General features: G+C 49.5%; 1 protein-coding gene across 1 annotated transcript in view; it reads left to right on the top strand.

Annotated features, from left to right (window-relative positions):
- TXNL1 (thioredoxin like 1) overlaps positions 1–19367 on the top strand; it is a 143666-nt gene that overhangs the window by 103809 nt on the left and 20490 nt on the right. Inside the window, exon 7 of the mRNA XM_078674852.1 lies at positions 13542–13646. Within this exon, the coding sequence (XP_078530978.1) occupies positions 13542–13646 (105 nt within the window). The remainder of the gene's footprint in view (positions 1–13541; positions 13647–19367) is intronic.

Raw genomic sequence — 19367 nt, 5'->3', positions numbered from 1 at the left:
TTTGGATAGTAAGTTAACTGATCCCAGTGAGCTTGCTAAAGAGGCGGACCGGTGGACTAGCACCAGGGTCCACAAGGGGGTGGTAAGTACCCCAGCCAAAGGTGGACAGGGTCCCCAGCAGAAGAGTGGGGGGGACACGGGTAATCAAAAGGAGTCTTCTAAAGGGCCCCAAAGTAGTTCCCCAGAGAAGGTGTCTCAACCCCCCAAGGCTAAGAAGTCCTGGCCCCATAAGGGCCCGCAGGACAAGAAGACCCTCACTTGCTATGCATGTAGGGAGGTGGGGCACATTGCTCCAAACTGTCCAAAGAAGAAATCTGCACCCACTGGTGCTCCAGCTCCAGCTCCGGCGATAGCCAGTGTAGCTTTGGGAGGGGATTTGATTTCTAGTGGGGAGGAGGGGTTAGCATTGATGACCCTTGTCTCTCTAGGAGACCAAGAGATGGCCCAGGAAACCTTGCTGCCCCAAAACACTAAGAAATACGGGCAGAAGGTGACCATCAATGGACAGGTGGTGGAGGCTCTGAGAGACACAGGGGCCAGCGTGACATCTGTTAGGTGTCAGTGGGTGTCTGAAGAGCAAATCGTTCCCCAGGTACTCCGGCCTGTGGTGGCAGCTGACAGTTCAGTGCGCTACTGCAGGCTGGCGAAAGTTCCATTTGAGTGGGGAGGAGTCTCCGGTATTTTGGAGATTGTTGTAAGTGATGCCTTGCCTGTAGATTGTCTATTAGGTAATGACCTGGAGAGCTCCCCATGGAAGGAGGTGGAGCACAGGACTCACTTGGAGATGTTGGGTTTGCCTGCGTGGATCTGTGTGTCCACCCGTGCAATGACAGCCAGAGAGGGCGGTCTAGCAAAACTGGAGCCTGGAACAGTGGCCCAGGGACCTGCCAAGAGAGGAAGGGGTAGAGGGCGCGGGAAACCGGCCCCCACTGTTCCCACGGTCCAGGAGGAGGCAGACCCAGAGGGGGATGCCCTGGAACCTACAGGGGAGCAGGTGGCCGAACTAGGGGAATTGCCTGAGCTGTCCCAGTGGCAGCAAGAGGGTGGTCCCTCCAGGGAGGAATTCTGCCAGGCTCAGAAGGAGTGCCCTTCTCTCATTGGTGTGCGGCAGCAGGCTGCCGACCAGGCCGCAGGCCTGGGGTCCAAGGAGCATTTGATCTATTGGGAGGATGACTTACTTTATAGTGAGCCTAAGTTCGCTGAGCCCGGCGCAGCCCGTGTGCTGGTGGTACCGGAGCGCTTCAGGAACTTCCTACTGGGTCTGGCTCATGACGTGCCTCTCGCTGGACATCTGGGGCAAGACAAGACCTATCACAGGCTTGTCACCCATTTCTACTGGCCCCAGATGAAGACGCACGTCTCTGCCTTTTGTAAGTCTTGTCAGACTTGTCAGGCCAGTGGCAAGAGTGGAGGGAAGCGCGTGGCACCCCTCCAACTCTTTCCCGTGGTGAGCACCCCTTTTGAGCGGGTGGGCATTGACATCGTGGGGCCCCTGGATCCCAAGACAGCCCTAGGCAACAGGTTTATCCTGGTCTTGGTGGACCATGCCACTCGGTACCCGGAAGCCCTTCCGCTCAGGACAGTCACCGCCCAGTGGTGGGCCGTGCCCTGATGGGGATCTTTTCCCGGGTGGGATTTCCGAAGGAGGTCGTTTCGGACCGCGGGACAAACTTCATTTCTAAGTATATGAAGTCCCTGTGGAGTGAGTGTGGGGTGACCTTCAAATTCACCACTCCTTACCACCCTCAAGGAAATGGTTTGGTTGAGAGATTCAACCGCACATTGAAGGGCATGATCATGGGCCTGGAGGAGCCCATGAGGCGGAAATGGGATGTCTTGTTGCCATGCCTGTTGTTTGCCTACAGGGAGGTGCCTCAGAAATCCTTAGGGTTCAGTCCCTTTGAGTTGCTGTATGGCCACCCTGTCAGAGGGCCTCTGGCTCTGGTGAAGGAGGGGTGGGAGAAATCCCGTGGGAAAACCCCTCAGGATGTGTTCAGCTATGTGCTGGCCATTCGCAACCAGACCAAGCGCTTCAGGAAGCTCGCTCAAGAGAACCTGGAGGCTAGCCAGGAGGAAATGAAGAGGTGGTATGACCAGAACACTTCTCTGGTTGAGTTCCAACCTGGTCAGAAGGTGTGGGTGATGGCGCCAGTGGAGCCTTGTGCGCTCCGTGACAAGTGGTCTGGCCCATATGAGGTGGTGGAGCGCAAGAGCGAGGTTACCTATTTGGTTAACCTGAAGACTCCCAGGCAGCCCCTGATAGTGCTACATGTGAACCGCCTCAAACCCCACTTTGAAAGAACTGAAGTGACTATGCTCATGGCTACAGATGTTGGAGGGGAGGAGGATAGTGATCCTCTCCCTGACCTCCTGGCAGTCAAGGAGCAAGATGGGTCAGTGGATGGTGTGGTCCTCTCCCCCACCCTGACCCCAAAACAGCGGGAGGACTGTCGCCAAGTGTTGGGTCAGTTCGCCCCACTGTTCTCCCTGACCCCAGGTGTCACCAAATGGTGCGTCCACGACGTGGACACTGGAGACAGCATGCCTGTGAAACAGAAGTTTTACAGGGTGGCTGACAAGGTCAGAGCTAGCATCAAGGAAGAAGTTTCCAAGATGTTGGCGCTTGGGGTTATTGAGCCCTCCAGCAGCCCCTGGGCTAGCCCAGTGGTCTTAGTGCCTAAGAAAGCTGCTACCCCCGGTGGCCCCCCAGAACTTCGGTTCTGCGTGGACTACCGTGGGCTCAATGCGGTCACGAAGACTGACGCGCACCCCATCCCCAGAGCTGATGAGCTGGTGGATCGGTTAGGAGCTGCCCAGTACCTGAGTACTTTTGATTTGACTTCAGGGTACTGGCAGATTGCCTTAACTGAAGGGGCAAAGGAGAGGTCAGCATTTTCAACGCCGGAAGGACACTTCCAGTTCCGTGTCATGCCCTTTGGGTTGAAAAATGCCCCCGCCACATTTCAGAGATTGGTCAACCAGGTACTGGCAGGGCTGGAGCAATTCAGCGCAGCCTACCTGGATGACATTGCGGTGTTCAGCTCCACTTGAGAGGAACACCTGCAACACCTCACTGAAGTGTTGAAGGCTCTGCAGAAGGCAGGCCTCACTATCAAGGCCAGTAAATGCCAGATAGGGCAGGGATCTGTGGTGTACTTGGGACACCAGGTGGGGAGCGGCAAGGTGGCGCCCCTACAGGCAAAAATTGATACCATTCTGGCTTGGGAACCCCCCAAGACCCAGACTGAGGTGAGAGCCTTTCTAGGTCTCACCGGGTATTACAGACGGTTTGTCAAAGGCTATGGCACCATTGTGGCCCCTTTGACAGAGCTGACATCTAGGAATCAGCCCAGGAAAGTGAATTGGACTGAGGCCTGTCAAACTGCTTTTGACACCCTCAAAACTGCCATGTGCACAGCACCGGTGCTTAAGGCACCTGACTTTTCAAGTGAGTTCATTGTGCAAACTGACGCTTCAGAGCAAGGCGTGGGAGCAGTGCTCTCACAGATCAATGACGAGGGAGGAGACCAACCTGTGGCTTTCATTAGCCGGAGGCTGATCCCCAGGGAACAAAAATGGAGTGCCATTGAAAGAGAAGCTTTCGCTGTGGTCTGGGCTATGAAGAAGCTGAGGCCCTACCTGTTTGGGACTCACTTCCGTGTTCAGACCGACCACAGGCCCCTCAGATGGTTAATGCAGATGAGGGGTGAGAATCCAAAATTGTTGAGGTGGTCCATTTCCCTACAGGGGATGGACTTTACGGTGGAGCACCGCCCTGGTACAGAACACGCCAACGCTGACGGTCTGTCCAGATTCTTCCGCCTTAGTGATGAGGACTCCCAAGAGGTTGGGTAGTTCTCCCCACTTTCAGCTGGAGGGGACACGTGTTAGACCAGACACCTTTTGGCGTGGTTCTTCCCCCATCTTTTTGCCTCTGACTCATGTGTTCTGATGCTGTGCTGGATTTCGTTTTTGCTGATTTAGATGTTTTGGACACTCTGCCACTGCTGATCAGTGTCAGAGTGTAAGTGCTCCTTCTGTAAATTGTGATATTGATTGAGTATACCTAATTGGCATATTTGTATCACCACGAAGTCCCTAGTAGAGGGCACTGTGTGTGCCAGGGCTGGTGATGACAAATGCTACTAGTGGGCCTGCAGCGCAGATTGCGCCACCCACATGAGTAGCTTTAAAAAGGTGACTCAGGCCTGCCAGCGCCTGTGTGCAGTCAGTGACTGCCATGTCAGCCTGGCCAGTGTCCCCACTGGCTAGGCCTAATCCTTCCCTGTCTGTGCACATCAGTCACCCCTATGGAAGGCTCAAGGTACCCCCCTGGGCAGGGTGCAGTGTATGGATAAGGTAGAGCATGTGCTAGTGCAGGTACTATGCTCTGGTAGTGGGCTACAGCCATTTTGTGTGCTCACTGCTGTAAGGCTATCTTGCTCCATAGAGTAACATGGAGGGGGGCTGGGCCCATGTGATACCAGCCTATCTCCCCATAGGAACAAGATGGGACATAAGTGAAAGATATCCCTGGACTCAGAATTTAATGACACATCTTTTAGTGAAGGGTGTTTTTTAATCCTGGGTTGGAGAATAGCCCTTTTAGAAAGTGGCTATTCTCTTGTCTAAACCTTTCTGTGTGCCTGGGTTTGTGGAATGTCTGCCTGGTCTGGATGTGACAGGAAGGGGCTGCAGAGCCCCAGAGGAGAGGGTCGGAGCCATCCCGGGGATGAAAGGGCACATCTGCCTGCTTGGGAGGAGGGAGGAAGGAATGCCAGATAAGTGCTGGGCTGTGCCTGCCTACCTCCCCCACATTAGCTCTCTCCTGGTGGTCAACTGACCCCACTGGCCCTGAAGCTGACAGGAAGAAGAAAGCCAGAGACACCTCAGTGCTCCGCAACCCCCAGAACTGGTTTAGACTGGACCCAGGGCCTCCATGCACAAAGAACTTCAAAGACATTGGGGGGTATAAGGAAAGGCCCCCTGTCTGCAGAGTTTTAGATTCTGAAATTCTGCAAGCAAGAAGGAACCCTCGCTGGAAGGAGGACAGCTAGAGAACTGAAGGAAGACTGCCTTGCTGTGTGCTCTAAGGGCTGACTTGTTCTGCTGTCCACCTGGAAGCTAAGGAGAAGAAAGGGACTTTGCTGTGTGCTGTGACCCTGCCTACTTGAAACTGCCAAGACTCTGCTGTGTGCTGTGTCTACAATTGAATCTCCAAGGGCCTGAGAAGAGCTGGCCTCCTGCTTGGAACCCAGGGCTAAAGGTTCCTAAAGCTATCCCAGGAAACAGCTGCAAAATCGTGCTGTTGGGACCCGAGACGCGTGGTGCTGGACTGCGGAGCGTGAGGAGGAGATCGGTGTGCTCATCGGCACATTAATCGTGAGGGTTGGAGGCTTGTGGAGCCTCCCCTCGTGAAATCTGCTCCCCGGGGGTGGCAAGGTCGAGAGGGGGGTCTAGTTCTGACCAGCGCCCTTTAAAACCCTTTGCCGCCAAATCACCGTCGCAGCCCGGGGCCAGGATCACCCCTGGAAGTTGCTGTTCGTGACCAGGAGCGGCCGCGGCGAAGAACGAAGCCGCCGCGACCCCATTGGCTGAGGGAGCCGAGCCCCCTCACTAACGCCGCGACGGGATTGGCCCGCGCAGCGCAGCGTCATCAGCTGTGGTGTGCCGTGATTGGCTGAGCCTGCGGAGCGTCATCGGCGAGGCCGCGCTGCCATTGGTTGGCGGCCTCGCGCTCAGAGGGGCTCGACTGAGGGCCGCGACCGGATTGGCTGCCTCCGCTGAAGCTGCGGGAGGTGCCGAAGGATTGCCCAGAATCACCGCCGGGACCGGGGAAGAGCTCCGACCCCGCCGCTCGTTGGATTGTCGAGAGCGGGCGGGAGAGGAAAGGGGACCGGCCGGGGACGCGTGCAGTCTGCACGGCTGGTGCGCAGTGGTGCGCCTGTATCTCAGGAAGACGCGAGGCTGCCCCGGGGACGAAAAAGAGTCCCTGGGCCTCACGAGGGAGTTGCCACAGCGCATGAAGCCCACGGATATAAGTACACGTGGGCCTTGTTTTCTTTGCGCGTGCTGGGAGCACCACAGTATAAATCAGTGGCCATATTGTTTTAAGTGCTGATTTGAGAGACTAGAGACTATTTTTATTTTTATGCTGAGAACTGCCTATTTACAAGACCTACTAAGAATTAAGTGCAACCTTGTTCTAAATGAAGTGTTTAACGTGCAACCTTTAAGTTAGAAGTGCTATCTGTTCTAAAGAAGTGATTATCATGCAACTGCTTCATTTACATGCTGAAACTAGATAAAGTTATATTTTATATATACTTACCTGTGTGGTCTCAGTTTGTGGTGGATTGGGAATTGCTGTTGTGTTAAGTGCAAATGTTATCCACATTGTCTCCGAGTTTAGCCTAGACTGCTCGCGCCATGCTACCTAGAGGGTGAGCAGGGGTTATCTCAGAGGGTTATTCCGTCGCCCTGACCGGAGCTAGGGGTCCCTACTTGGGCCAAGGTACTTACCTTTGCCAACCAGAGACTCCCGGTTCTAACACTTAGTATCTAGCTGTTAATTATTTGTCACTGTTTCTCTTTTGCGACTTGATTCTTCACCGAAGATGTCGTCGAGGAAAACAGGCTTTAAGCAATGTAGGTCTTGTGCCCGCATGATGTCTATCACTGACCCACATAAGGATTGTTTGTGGTGTCTTGGTTCGAGTCACGACGTCAAAAACTGCAATTCCTGTTTTAAAATGAATCCAAAGGCGCTTCGGGAGCGTGAATCTAAACTACTTTTGGCGAAAGTAAAACAGGATACTGGAAGATATTCGAGATCGACGTCACGAAGATCGAAGTCGAAGCAAAGGTCTCGATCGAAGTCGGGATCGGCGTCGAGATCCAGAGCGGGTTCGAGATCTGGAGAGGAGTCGAGATCTAAAGCGAAGTCAAGATCCAGAGAAAGATCTAGGTCTAGATCTAAGTCGGCTTCCGGTCACGCTTCGAGCTCCTCGAGGAGAAAGCATAAGAGGAGGAAGCACAGTTCAAAACATCATTCCGAGAAGGAATCCTCTGACTCGAAGAAAAAGTCTCACAAACACCGTAAAGACTTTGTCTCTCCTTCGCCTGCCTTGTCAAAAGAAGGTTCTCCGACTCCGGAGCCGGAGCCGGATCCGGTATCCTCGCATCCTTCGGAGCATGAAGAGGAAGAAGAGGTGATTCCTCAAGATCCGGCTCCAATGGAGACTCCTGTGGACCCAGAAGGTCAGAGTGAGAATGTGTCGGAATGGTCTCCATTGGAACATCCGGTAGGTCCGTACCCTCCCTTTCCTGGTCCCGGTCAGGATCCCTCGCATTTTCTTAATGCGATGTTTGGAGTATATTCTAGGGCAATGTACCCCGCTGGAGCGCCTGTTGGTCCCATGGGTCCATTATCGTACAATCTGGGTATTCCTCAGTCGTACGCCCCAGCTCCATTTATGCCTTTCATGCCGGCGCCTCTTCCACCTTGGCTCGGTACGGCTCCACCGAGGTCTTCGACTCCGCATGCGGCTTCGCCGACTCCGGATCGACCTCCTAGTCGAGATCGAGGTACCACACCTGTTCATGATTCTCGTCCTACTGCTCCGGCTCCTCGATCGACGTCGGAACCGGCTCTGTCGGAGTCGTTACCGGATCCGTCGACTTCGATTCGATTGGAGTGGTCGAGGCGAAGAGCTCAGCGTCTTCTCGAGCAAAGAGATGATGAAAGTTCTGATGTGGAAGAAGGCGAGCTTCCTGATCATGATGATGATTTCGATGAACTTCGGGAGGCTAGTGGTCTGGAACTCTCTCCTGAGTGGGGTCTGCCTTCGACTTCTGATGCTCCGTCTAGGGATGTGGCACCCTATCACGTGGTTATTAGGAAGGCTGCTGATCTTCTTAACTTAAAGCTGCCCACAGTGGAATACAAGCCCAACATCCTCACTGAAGTCTTGCATTCTCCCTCTTCAATTGTTGAGCCTACACTGCCATTTACTGATGCCTTGGCGGATCCAATAAAGGAGATTTGGAAGAGGCCATTATCTGCTCCTGCAGTTTCAAGAGTTATTGCGAGGCGCTATAGGGTGGCTCCTGATGACCCTGCATTTCTTTCTACGCATCCATCACCAGAAAGTCTTGTGGTACAGGCGGCTTGCTCTAATAGGGCTGCAGGCTCTTTCCCTCAAGTGCCAGCTGACAAAGAGTCTAAGAAATTAGATCAGTCTGCGAAGAAGACTTTCTCTTCTGGGAGCATGGCTCTTAAGTCATCAAATGCTACTTGCCTTTTAGGTAGATATGTGCATGCACTAATGGACTCAGTGAAGCAATTGTCATCAAAACTTCCTGAGGAGGATAGGAAGAACTTTAATGAAGTGGTCTCTGACACTCAGGCTGCTGCCCGCATGGTCATTCAGAGCGGCATGGACACTGTGGATTCTGTTGCTAGAATTATGGGTTCATCCATTGCGACCAGGAGAGCCGCATGGTTAAAGTCTTCGGATTTCTCTGCGGATGTGCAGTCTACATTGCTGGACTTACCTTTTGAAGGAACTGGCCTTTTTGGTAAGAAGGCTGATGTAGCCTTGGAAAGGTTTAAAGACAGCCGTGCCACCGCAAGATCTTTGGGTCTGCAGATGAGAGGGTCTACGACTAGAAAATTCAGAGGATTCGGTAGATCTTCTTTTCGTCCCTTCAAGCAGGGCCAACAGCAACAGCAACAGCAGCAGCAGCAGAACCCTCTGTATAAGTCCTGTAGAGGTAGACAGAAGGGTCGTGGACGTCAAGTCTCCTCTTCCTCCACTTCCTCTAATAATACCCAACCCCAACCCCCACCCGCTTCAGCAAAGCAGCCCTAGATCCACCATTCTGGATCATGTAGGGCCAGTAGGGGGTCGGCTTACTCCTTTTCTGCGAGATTGGGAATCGGTTACATCAGATCTTTAGGTTCTCAATCTCGTAGAGAATGGGTATGCACTTCCTTTTCAGGAGTTCCCTCCCAATTACCCTCCTTGCCAAGGTTATTGTTCGGAGGACGACCTGCTTCTCCTGCAGGAGGAAGTCCTGGCTCTATTTTGAAAGGGTGCGATAGAGGTGGTTCCAGAGCAGGAGAAGGGGTCAAGGGTGCTACTCCCGGTATTTCTTGATTCACAAGAAGGATGGCAGGCTTCGGCCGATCCTGGATCTCAGGATTTTGAACTTCTATCTCAAAGAGGAGAAGTTCAAAATGCTCACCCTTGCTCAGGTTCTTCTGGCGCTGATGGAAGAAGACTGGATGGTGTCGATCGACTTGCAGGATGCGTATTTTCACATCCCAATCCTGAAGTCGCACAGGAAGTATCTCCGTTTTACGGTGGGATCGCAGCACTACCAGTTTGCGGTCCTTCCCTTTGGACTTACTACTGCGCCTCGAGTCTTCACCAAGGTGATGGCAGTGGTGGCAGCGCATCTCAGAAGGTCAGGGATTCCTGTATTCCCTTATCTAGACGACTGGCTGATCAAAACAGAGTCGCCGGAGAAGGTGCTCCATCATCTGCAAGAGACAACTCAGTTGTTACACAGGTTGGGTTTTTCGATAAATGTACCCAAATCTCACCTGGTGCCCTCCCAGCGCAACCTGTTCATAGGTGCGGTACTGGACACTACTGTATGTCGTGCATTCCCTCCACCTCAAAGGATTCACGACATTCAGGAGATGATTCCTTTATTCTACAATGGAGCGGTTGTTCCGGTCCTGAAGGTCCTTCGTCTGCTCGGTCTGATGGCTTCTTGCATTCTGTTGGTCAGTCATGCACGCTGGCACATGAGGGAACTCCAGTGGTGCCTCCGCAGGCAGTGGTATCAGCACAACGGAGATCTCAGGGAGTCAGTGAAGATCTCCAGAGAAGCTGCAGCGGATCTGTCTTGGTGGGGCGTGGAAGGCAATCTGTCGCAAGGGAAGCCTTTTCAACTGCCTCCATCAGTGGCCACAGTGATAACGGATGCATCCACTCTCGGGTGGGGTGCTCATCTGGGAGACCTGGAGGTCAAAGGTCTTTGGTCTCCGGAGGAAAGGTTGTTTCACATCAACCTTCTGGAATTGAGGGCGATACGTTTGGCGCTCAAGGCCTTCCTCCCTTCCCTTCGCGGTCGGTCAGTCCAAGTCCTGACGGACAACACGACTGCGATGTGGTACATCAACAAGCAGGGAGGAGTAGGGTCGCAGTGTCTCTGCAGAGAGGCTCTGCGTCTCTGGTCCTGGGTTCAGGACCATCAGATTTGTCTGGTGGCAAATCATCTGGCCGGAGTTCTGAACGTTCGTGCAGACAGTCTCAGTCGGCAGTTCTCTGCCGACCACGAGTGGAGGCTTCACCCGGAGGTTGTTCACGACATCTTTCAGATGTGGGGGACTCCTCGGGTGGATCTATTCGCAACTCGCGAGAATGCGCACTGCCTGTCATTCTGCAGTCTCCAGTATCCGATGCAAGGAGCATTGGGGGACGCGTTTCAGTTGAGTTGGGGAGATCAACTCCTTTACGCGTTTCCTCCCATACCTTTGATTCCTCGGCTTCTGAGGAAGATTCGTCAAGACCGGGCCCAAGTCATATTGGTCGCTCCGGATTGGCTAAGAAGGGTGTGGTATTCGGACCTACTCCACCTCTCCTCTCACCCGCCGCTCCGTCTCCCTCACAGGGCAGACCTCCTCTCTCAGATGGAGGGGCAGGTTCTACACCCCCACCTCCAGACATTACACCTTCATGCCTGGAGATTGAGCGGGGCAACTTGAGTTCTTTTTCTCTCACGAGGTAGTGGATGTCATTCTCTCTGCCAGGCGTGACACCACTAAGTCTATTTACTCCTACAGGTGGTCAAAATTTGTTTCTTGGTGCAGGGAGAGAGGTATTGACCCTTTGAAGGCTCATTTGTCTAATATTTTGCAATTTGCCCTGTATCTGGCGCAGCAAGGTTTGGCTGTAGCCACGGTCAAGGGGTATCTTTCAGCCTTATCGGCGTTTCTATGTTTGCCGGATCAGCCATCTCTCTTTAAATCTCCGGTGGTTTTGAGATTCTTGAGGGGTCTCATAAATATGTTCCCTCCTACCCCTTTTATTGTTCCTCACTGGGATTTGAATCTTGTGCTGACCTTCTTAATGGGTTCTCCCTTCGAGCCCTTGCACAAGTGTCCATTGAGGCTTCTCTCTTTTAAAACTATCTTCCTCGTTGCAATCACCTCGGCAAGGAGGGTAAGTGAGCTTCAAGCTCTAAGTTCCAAACCCCCATTCCTGACCATTCATGCTGAAAGGATGGTTCTTAGGACCAGGGCTGCTTTTCTGCCTAAGGTGGCGACTCCTTTCCATCTTGGGCAGTCCATTACCCTTCCTACCTTCTATCCTCCCCCTCACCCGTCTAAGGAGGAAGAGAGACTGCATCGCCTGGACCCTAAGAGGGCGGTGTCTTTCTATCTGGACAGGACTAAGGACTTCCGGATGGACGACCAGCTGTTTGTTGGCTTTGCTGGCTGCAAGAAGGGCAGAGCGGTGCACAAGCGCACTCTTTCCAGGTGGATAATCCTGTGCATAAAGATCTGCTACTCCCTTGCGGGTAAGGACCCTCCTGAGGGTATTAGAGCACATTCAACTAGAGCAAAGTCTGCAACATCTGCTTTGTCTAGGGGTGTACCTGTTGAGGATATTTGCAGGGCCGCGACTTGGGCCTCCCTCCACACTTTCGCGAAGCATTACTGCTTGGATACCGAGGTGAGGAGGGATGGCCACTTCGCGCGCTCTGTCCTCCAAGATTTCCTGGTGTAGCAGAGTGGACACCCTCCTCTGGGAGTGGGGACTGCTGTGGGAATCTATTCACAAGGTGAGGAATCCACACGGCAGATGTATCTATCAGAAGAACAAGTTACTTACCTTCGGTAACGCTTTTTCTGGTAGATACTATATCTGCCTGTGGATTCCTCACTGACCCACCCGCCTCCCCGTTGTCCACTCTGCTATACCTGGTCTTTCTGTATATATGGTTTATACTATTGTATTGATTTTGTTCTATATGTACTGTGTACATTGTATATTTGGATATTTGCTATCGTTGGTCCGTCCGTGTGCCTCGAAGGCACGGAAAAAAGGGCGGAACTGACGTCATCACGCCGGCGTGGGCCTGATATGGGGTCGGTGACGTCAGACGGAGTCGCGCGCGATGCCGTGCTCCTGTGACGTCGCCCACGTCGGCGTACTACGAAGAAAATTTCCGAACGTTGCTGACGCAAGGGGGATATTCACAAGGTGAGGAATCCACAGGCAGATATAGTATCTACCAGAAAAAGCATTACCGAAGGTAAGTAACTTGTTCTTCAGGAACATAACTAGTTTCTATAGAGAAAGTGTCTTTTAAAACACATTGCATTGTGCTCTTTAACAACAGAGCAGTATTTGTAAACACCATCTTCGGAATCTTGCATTTACTGCATTGAAACCTTTTTGTAAGATGGCAAGGCAAGCCCCTCCTCAAGAAACCCTCTGCAGACCTGATGGACCTCAAGAACTACAGACCCATCTCTCTCCTCCCCTTCGCAGCCAAAGCCACAGAGAAGATCGTCTACATCCAGCTCATGCCTCCCCTTCCCTGACTGCCACCACCCCACCCCCCTTTGTTTCTTTTTTGGGTTACACCTTCAAATGGAGATTAAAAATGCCTTGGTTAAGAACAAAGATCTTTTCATCTTAGCTACAAGAAACGAATTGTTGTAAGAGCATTGTGTAAAAATTCATATAGATAGATGAGTAACACTAAGTGCAGTATTGTGACTGGTATTGAACAGCTTTGATAACCATGTGCAGTTTGTTATAGTGTACATTTATTCTGGTGTATTCTGCTTCTTCTACAGACCGTTCCCTAGCGGTGCGATTGTAGGAGAGGTTCCTTGTTTAACAGATATGTATGTCTAGCGTAGTTCCAGAACTGCTGGCTTCATTCCATATAACTACTGACCATGTCAATGAATTCCATTTAGTTGAATTATATATAAATATATACAAAATCTGGCATGAAACATGCCCTAATGAATAGATGGGGAGTGTTTTGAATTCTGTACTCACTAAAAGCGGAATGTTGCATTGGCGACGGTAATAAAACGTTGTATATGCTTTAAATGGTAGTGCTCAAAACAGTTCTTGATTCTTTCTTTTGTCGTTGAAGTGTGATGGGTATAAAGTTGTAGTGCTTATATGTAGTATAATAGTCACGTATTAGAATTCTCCACATGGCAGTTGTCACCTGGAAAGGAGAGCTGCCTGCATCTAATTGACCTTGCAATTACCTGCATCTGTAATTGACCTTGCCACTGAATAAAGCTTCTTACTTTAATAGTGCGTATCATTACAAAGTGTTCTTTAATTTGAATACACCTGCATTCTGTGATCATTTTTAAGAACTCTTGTGCATGTTTTTCTTTATTGATGGGGATAATAGACCAAGTAGACTTTGTATTAAACGGTGTTATATGGACCATCATATCTCTCATGCACTTGTATATATTATTGCAGCTGTTTGTCCAGTCCAATCAAGGTGATGAAGAAACAACAAAAATCACATATTTCACATTTATTGGCACACCAGTCCAAGCAACAAATATGAGTGACTTCAAACGAGTAAGTTTTGCATTCTTTTTCTCAAATGTTGCATTTAAAGTTAATTCACATCTTTGGGCTTCCGATTGTATCGTACTCTGGTCTATAGCAAAGATTATTTTCAGTCCGACTGTTTTAACCCACACGAGATTTCAGTGCTAGCATCCTTCAGCACTGAGTAAGACGCTTAATAGTGAGTGCATCTTTTACAAAAACAAGTTGTATTTAGAGCATTGTGTTTTTTATTACACTATATAACGAAATTCCCTTTATATGTAAAGGTCCTGTTTGTTACCTGTGAGAGGCTGCCCTGGTATACGATGTACAGTTTTTGTAAGTGGACACCCTGCACCAGTTCAGACAACCATTATGGTGATTTAAGAGGTCTTAGACAAACTTAAAAAGCTCTCGAAGTGGTAACTGTGGAGAGCAGCCTTCAGGCTTAGTCCAGAAGAAGTGTAAAGCAGCTTGTCTTACCAGAGTACAATCTTATAGGTATAGATTAAGTGAAAAGAACCACACAATGTATTTATAAAAATAGGCATTCATTATATAATACTCTCTAACACATATAGATATCTCCTACCTGGAGATATACAGAATGCACACAATACTTTGCATAGAAATCATGTAAATAGCACAGAATACACAGTGGATCCCGGGGACTGGGGGTGGGGTACCAACCCATATACTAAAAGTGGTAGAAGAACCACGACTCGTTTCAGGACAATGCCTAGAGGACATAGAAGTGTCGCGGACCCAAGTGAGTGACAAGGAACCCCACGGAGATCGTGTGCAGTGTGAGATCATGACTGCGTTCTCCATGCAAATGAACGTGTAAGTCGAGATTGCAATTTTAAAGCTTAAGAACCCGTCCCAGTAGACCCTCACGAAACCCTGTGGAAGATAGAAGGTTGGAGAGCTACCCCACCCGTAGATACCCTAGTACCCACGTTACCTACACCAGGGAAGCCGCGTGCATAGTTGTGAAGTGGTATCGGAAACCACCGTCTAACCCAGTGGAGGACTTCAGGAAAGTGCCACTGCTGGAGAAGGTGAAAGTGTCCGGGGGGAATCGGAAGGTGGAATCAAGTTGAAGAGTACCTACAAGCAGAGGGGACAGACGCTGTCACTCGGGAGTGACCCCGAGACCTGGAAGACGAATGCCCACCAGTGTCGGGATTGGCAGGAGAGTTGACAGTGACCTTGACTCTGCAGCTGTGAGGATCAGGCGCAGCTGGGGAATGAGTGCCACATCGGATGTCGAGAGTTGAGGGGTCGGTGTCCGTCGAGAGCACCAAGAAGCCTTGGCAACTGCATACAGCGTGGATGTCGAAGAAGGTGCAATGTCCGGACCAGCAAGGTCCAGGGGACTCACCACTAGCAGGGGAGTCAGGGCAGGCCCGAGCAAGCAGGGGAGCCCAAAAGAAATAAAGGTGACCCTCAACAGGACCCACAGGCCGGAGACACTGGAGTCGCAAGAGTACCTTGAACAGCTCACCAAAAGATGCAGGCCACGGTGCAGGCAATATGGTGTGGACGAAGATTCTGGTCACCTGAGATGGTTGAGGTTGGGGCTACTTGGAGCCCGAAGATCTTGGTGGAAGGAAGCCAACACGCCTTTGCAATAGCAAGTCGACGCTGTGCACAGGGGTTCTGTTCCCGCGGCTCCTACGAGGGATACTGGATTCAAATTTAGTGAGAGGGCAGGGCAGGCCTCGAGAGCTATGGAGAACCACCACCTGTGTTACAGAGCCTTTGGGAGTCTGTGGGAGCTCGGGATCAGAAGACCGGTCGGCTTAGCTGCAGTGCCTGCAGATGTAGGGAAGTGACTCCTTCACTCCAAGGGAGAATCCTTCAGGTGTCTTGGATACCCACAGGCCTTAGAAGGTTCCTGTATGGTGCAGGCACAGATGATGGAGCATACTGGGAGGGAGCCTAAGTCGAGCCTAAACTTGCCCAGACGGTAGAAGTTGACGTGGTGTCTGAATTGAATGGTGTCCCACAACTAATCTAGGGACCTACACCCAGGTAAGCCCTTAAGTACCCTAAGAAATGGGTTGGGACGATTCAGGGGACTCTCCCAGTGGAGGGTTTGGACAGTTGGGGGGGATACTCCCATGTCCTTTGTCCAGTTTCGTGCCAGAACGGGAGCTAAAGGCTCCCAAAGCTGGTTTGAACTGGTTATGCAAGGAGGCACCAAATGTGCCCCTCATGCAGACTGACGGGCGCTAGCAAGTGCACCCACTAGGCCCCAATACACTAAATCCTGTCTGGGAGGTGATCACACCTCCTTGTGACATGATACCTATTGTTCTGCCTTTCCCTGCTCGAGCTTGACTCAGCAGCAAGGAGGGCAGAATCATGGTTCTGGTCGGCAGCAGACATTTTGAGCTGTCCGGATCTAGAAGACTGGTACCGGGAGCAATGATAGCCTAATGGAGGTCTGTTCAGAGCTTGGAAACCTACCTTCCACACCGTTTACGGTGTTTGGGTATGATTCCAACTTGTTTGGTAGGATTTGTTGCAGCCGATTTTGATATGGTCATCGCGTACCTACACAGTGCCCCTCTATATGGTATATGGCTGCTTCCGTAGGGGTGTCCTGCTCGTGCAGGGGCACCCTCACACTTAGAACCACTCATCCTGCCCTCAGGATTGTAAATTCTAGGGGTGGCTTATAGGGTTTAAGTGCAGTGACCCTAGATATGGGAGACCTACATCCTTCGTAAGTGGTGGTAGCACCAGCTTACACAGGCTGCAATACCAGGCCTGTAATTATAGTTTGAATGGTCTCCCATGGGGGGCATAATACATGCTTCAGCCCAACGGGGACTTCTGGGGTACCTATGCCCTGAGTACCTTAGTAAGTTATACTAGGGACTGATAAGGGTACCTCAGTCTCAAATCTGGGATGTACCGAAGTACTGAACATAACAATGTAAGGGAGGAAGCAGAGAGACTGGGGTCCTGATTAGCAGGATCCCAGTCAGACTAGTCAATAACCGCTTAGCACCAGGCAAAAAGTGGGGGTAACCACAGACGCAGATACTACTTTTCTACGTTACCTAATGTTAATTTAAAGTTTTATCAATTATTTTTTAAATTATCTATTTCGCTGAGCATAATTAAGCAGTGGCTCCGTCAAGATGTCAAGTGCCACCTTAACCCCTTCGCAGCGGGGGTAATTCCCCCGCTGTGCTTGGGGGCGAGGGGGTGCGCACAGCGCTCCCTTGCTCATGACGAGCCCAGCTCGTCATGAGGCACGGTGCTCGTGTGCTCATGACGAGCTCAGCTCGTCATGACCACACCTGTTTCCGTGGAACGTTCAGCACAGCAGCAGAATTTTCCCCGCGTGTGAGAGTTCCACGGCTCATGACAAGCTCAGCTCATCATGAGCACCTGAGCACCGTGCCTCATGAGCTCGTCATGAGCACTTAAGGTGTTACACCTAATTTTTAAAGCCATAGCATAGAGGTAATTGATTGTATGCATAATAAAGTCCAAACTGTTTCACCATTTAGACATTGATTATTGAAGACAGATTCACTTAATATCATGCTCGTTCTAGGAGACTTGTGCTACATTTGCTCATGCTGTACTTGTAGATGATTGGTGCTCTTCTATTTACGGCACCTGTCAACAAGGACCTACCATAAGGTCTAGAAAACACTCCTGTGGCTTTTGTTGCCACTGTCTCTTCTGAATTTCTTTTTACCAGTTATCTATTTCTCATTTTGTAGCCCTTCAGTTTGCTGTTTGCAAAGAGTTCATAAAAAAACAAACAGGAGTTCGTATTTGAGAATTGGTACATATTTGCAAATGATTCATAATTATATGAGCTATTTGGAAGGTTAATAATAGCCTTCAGCCCTCCTGGCATCGCATCTTTCCTTTGCACTTTCAATGAGTCCCCTGAATGGGTTATACCATTTTTTTATCAAAAAATCTTCAATGTGTTAGACGAAATCAAACGTCATTCTTTTCATTCTTTAGGTTGATTCATTCAAGTCCATTCGGTCCCCAATTCTTCTAATGCCAATATGTACAAAATTAACAATAAATGATAATTTATCAATGCATTTCGGACTATTCAATCCTTCATCAGGAAGTAATTTTCCTTAACGTGTGGGAGAAAAAGCAGCAGCCTACCTGCCCCCCTTCAAAACTAATCCATGTCATGTGTATCACAAGAAAAACAAGGAAAAGAAATAATCATCAAAATTGAGGAATGATCATTAATTGTTAATTTTGAACATATTGGCATTAGAAGAATTGATATTTTATTTTGGGAAGTTTTTAAGAAACCGGGTCCGAATTTACTTGAATGAATCAACCTAAAGAATAAAAACAAAGAAGTTTGATTTCGTCTAGCACTTTGAAGATTTGTTTGATAAAACAATGGTGTAACCCCCTCAGGGGACGCATTGAGGATGCAATGGTAGACACGGTGCCAGGAGGGCTTAGTGCTATTATTGACTTTTATTTGCACCCACACCAGCACCCGAAGAGAGTTTGATACGTTGATTAAATTAAAAAAATAAGTAGGCAGTGTCTCCTTTTAAGGAATTTGTTCTCAAAAAGATGTTTTGAGTTTCAGTCCAGTTCCTATCAGTGTTTTCATGATTAACTTATCTGAGCTGTGAGAAAAAGCATGCGTATTTGCAGACAATACCAAGTTCTTACATATGGATCATATTCCAGAGAATGAAAAAAGAGGCCTCTAGGACAACTGGAATAGTAGCCTAAGTACAATGTGCACAAAAGAAAAGTGCTGCATTTAGAACATATACGTGAGAGGCTATGGAAGATAAGAGGTTATAAAAGTCACTGTGGAAGAAATATCTGATTAAAGTTGCTAAATCAGGCAAAAAGTCAATATACAGTAGCAGTGGGAGATGTAGAAGGTAAGTTGTGTCTCCAGGTCAAAAAGATAGTGTTTATGTATACATAACTATTCGGTCCTGTATTTAAAAAAAAAAAAAACTTCTTCTAAATGTTAAATGTAAGGCACTTAACTAGTGAGACCAACACTACTTAAGTCTGAGACAAAGGGAAGTCATAATGTGGGGTGAACATTGATAAAGCTAAAGATCTTGTGCTGCTAGTTTTCTCTGCCATCATTTTTTTCTCAATCCTTTTATCTTAGCAGTGGCTATATTTCCATTCTCTTCAAATCTACCTGCTTGTTTCTTGCTACAATAGCGCCTCATCTGAATCCACAGCTAGTTGTTTATAGATATTTGCATTCCATGGGTGTTCCGAAACAAGTTAGATGTTGTATCCCAAAAAGTATGCTTGTGCGAGTTCTGCAAAAGCTTGATACTTAGTTTGAGACTATGCATATGCAAGGATCATCAAATGGTACATATTTTCCTTCATGGAGCTGTAATTTACCATAAGGGTTATAACTGCAGTCTCCCAATAGTACAACTGTGTTGCAAAGCCAGCAATCTTAAGTATATTCATATTTTCTCCATTTTTGGGTGACCTCTTCCTAAAATTGTTTGTACCCCTAAAGCACCCTTACTCCCACCGTGATTGAGAACTAAAGTCCTGTGGCAGTTTCGGGCCATTTATAGATTACTGTAATCTGTATTGGTTGTTGTAACCTCTACTCAGAATGCTCGTCCCTCTTTTTCTCCACACTCACAGGATGCTGGGGTCAACAGGCAAGACACTGAAACATAGCATGAACTGGAATAGTTATAAGGCCTTAAGAGATGGGTGATTGCCTTCCAC

This window comes from Lissotriton helveticus, chromosome 2_1, assembly GCF_964261635.1.
Source record: "Lissotriton helveticus chromosome 2_1, aLisHel1.1, whole genome shotgun sequence".
Taxonomy (NCBI): Eukaryota; Metazoa; Chordata; class Amphibia; order Caudata; family Salamandridae; genus Lissotriton; species Lissotriton helveticus.
This window is presented reverse-complemented; position numbering and strand designations above follow the sequence as displayed.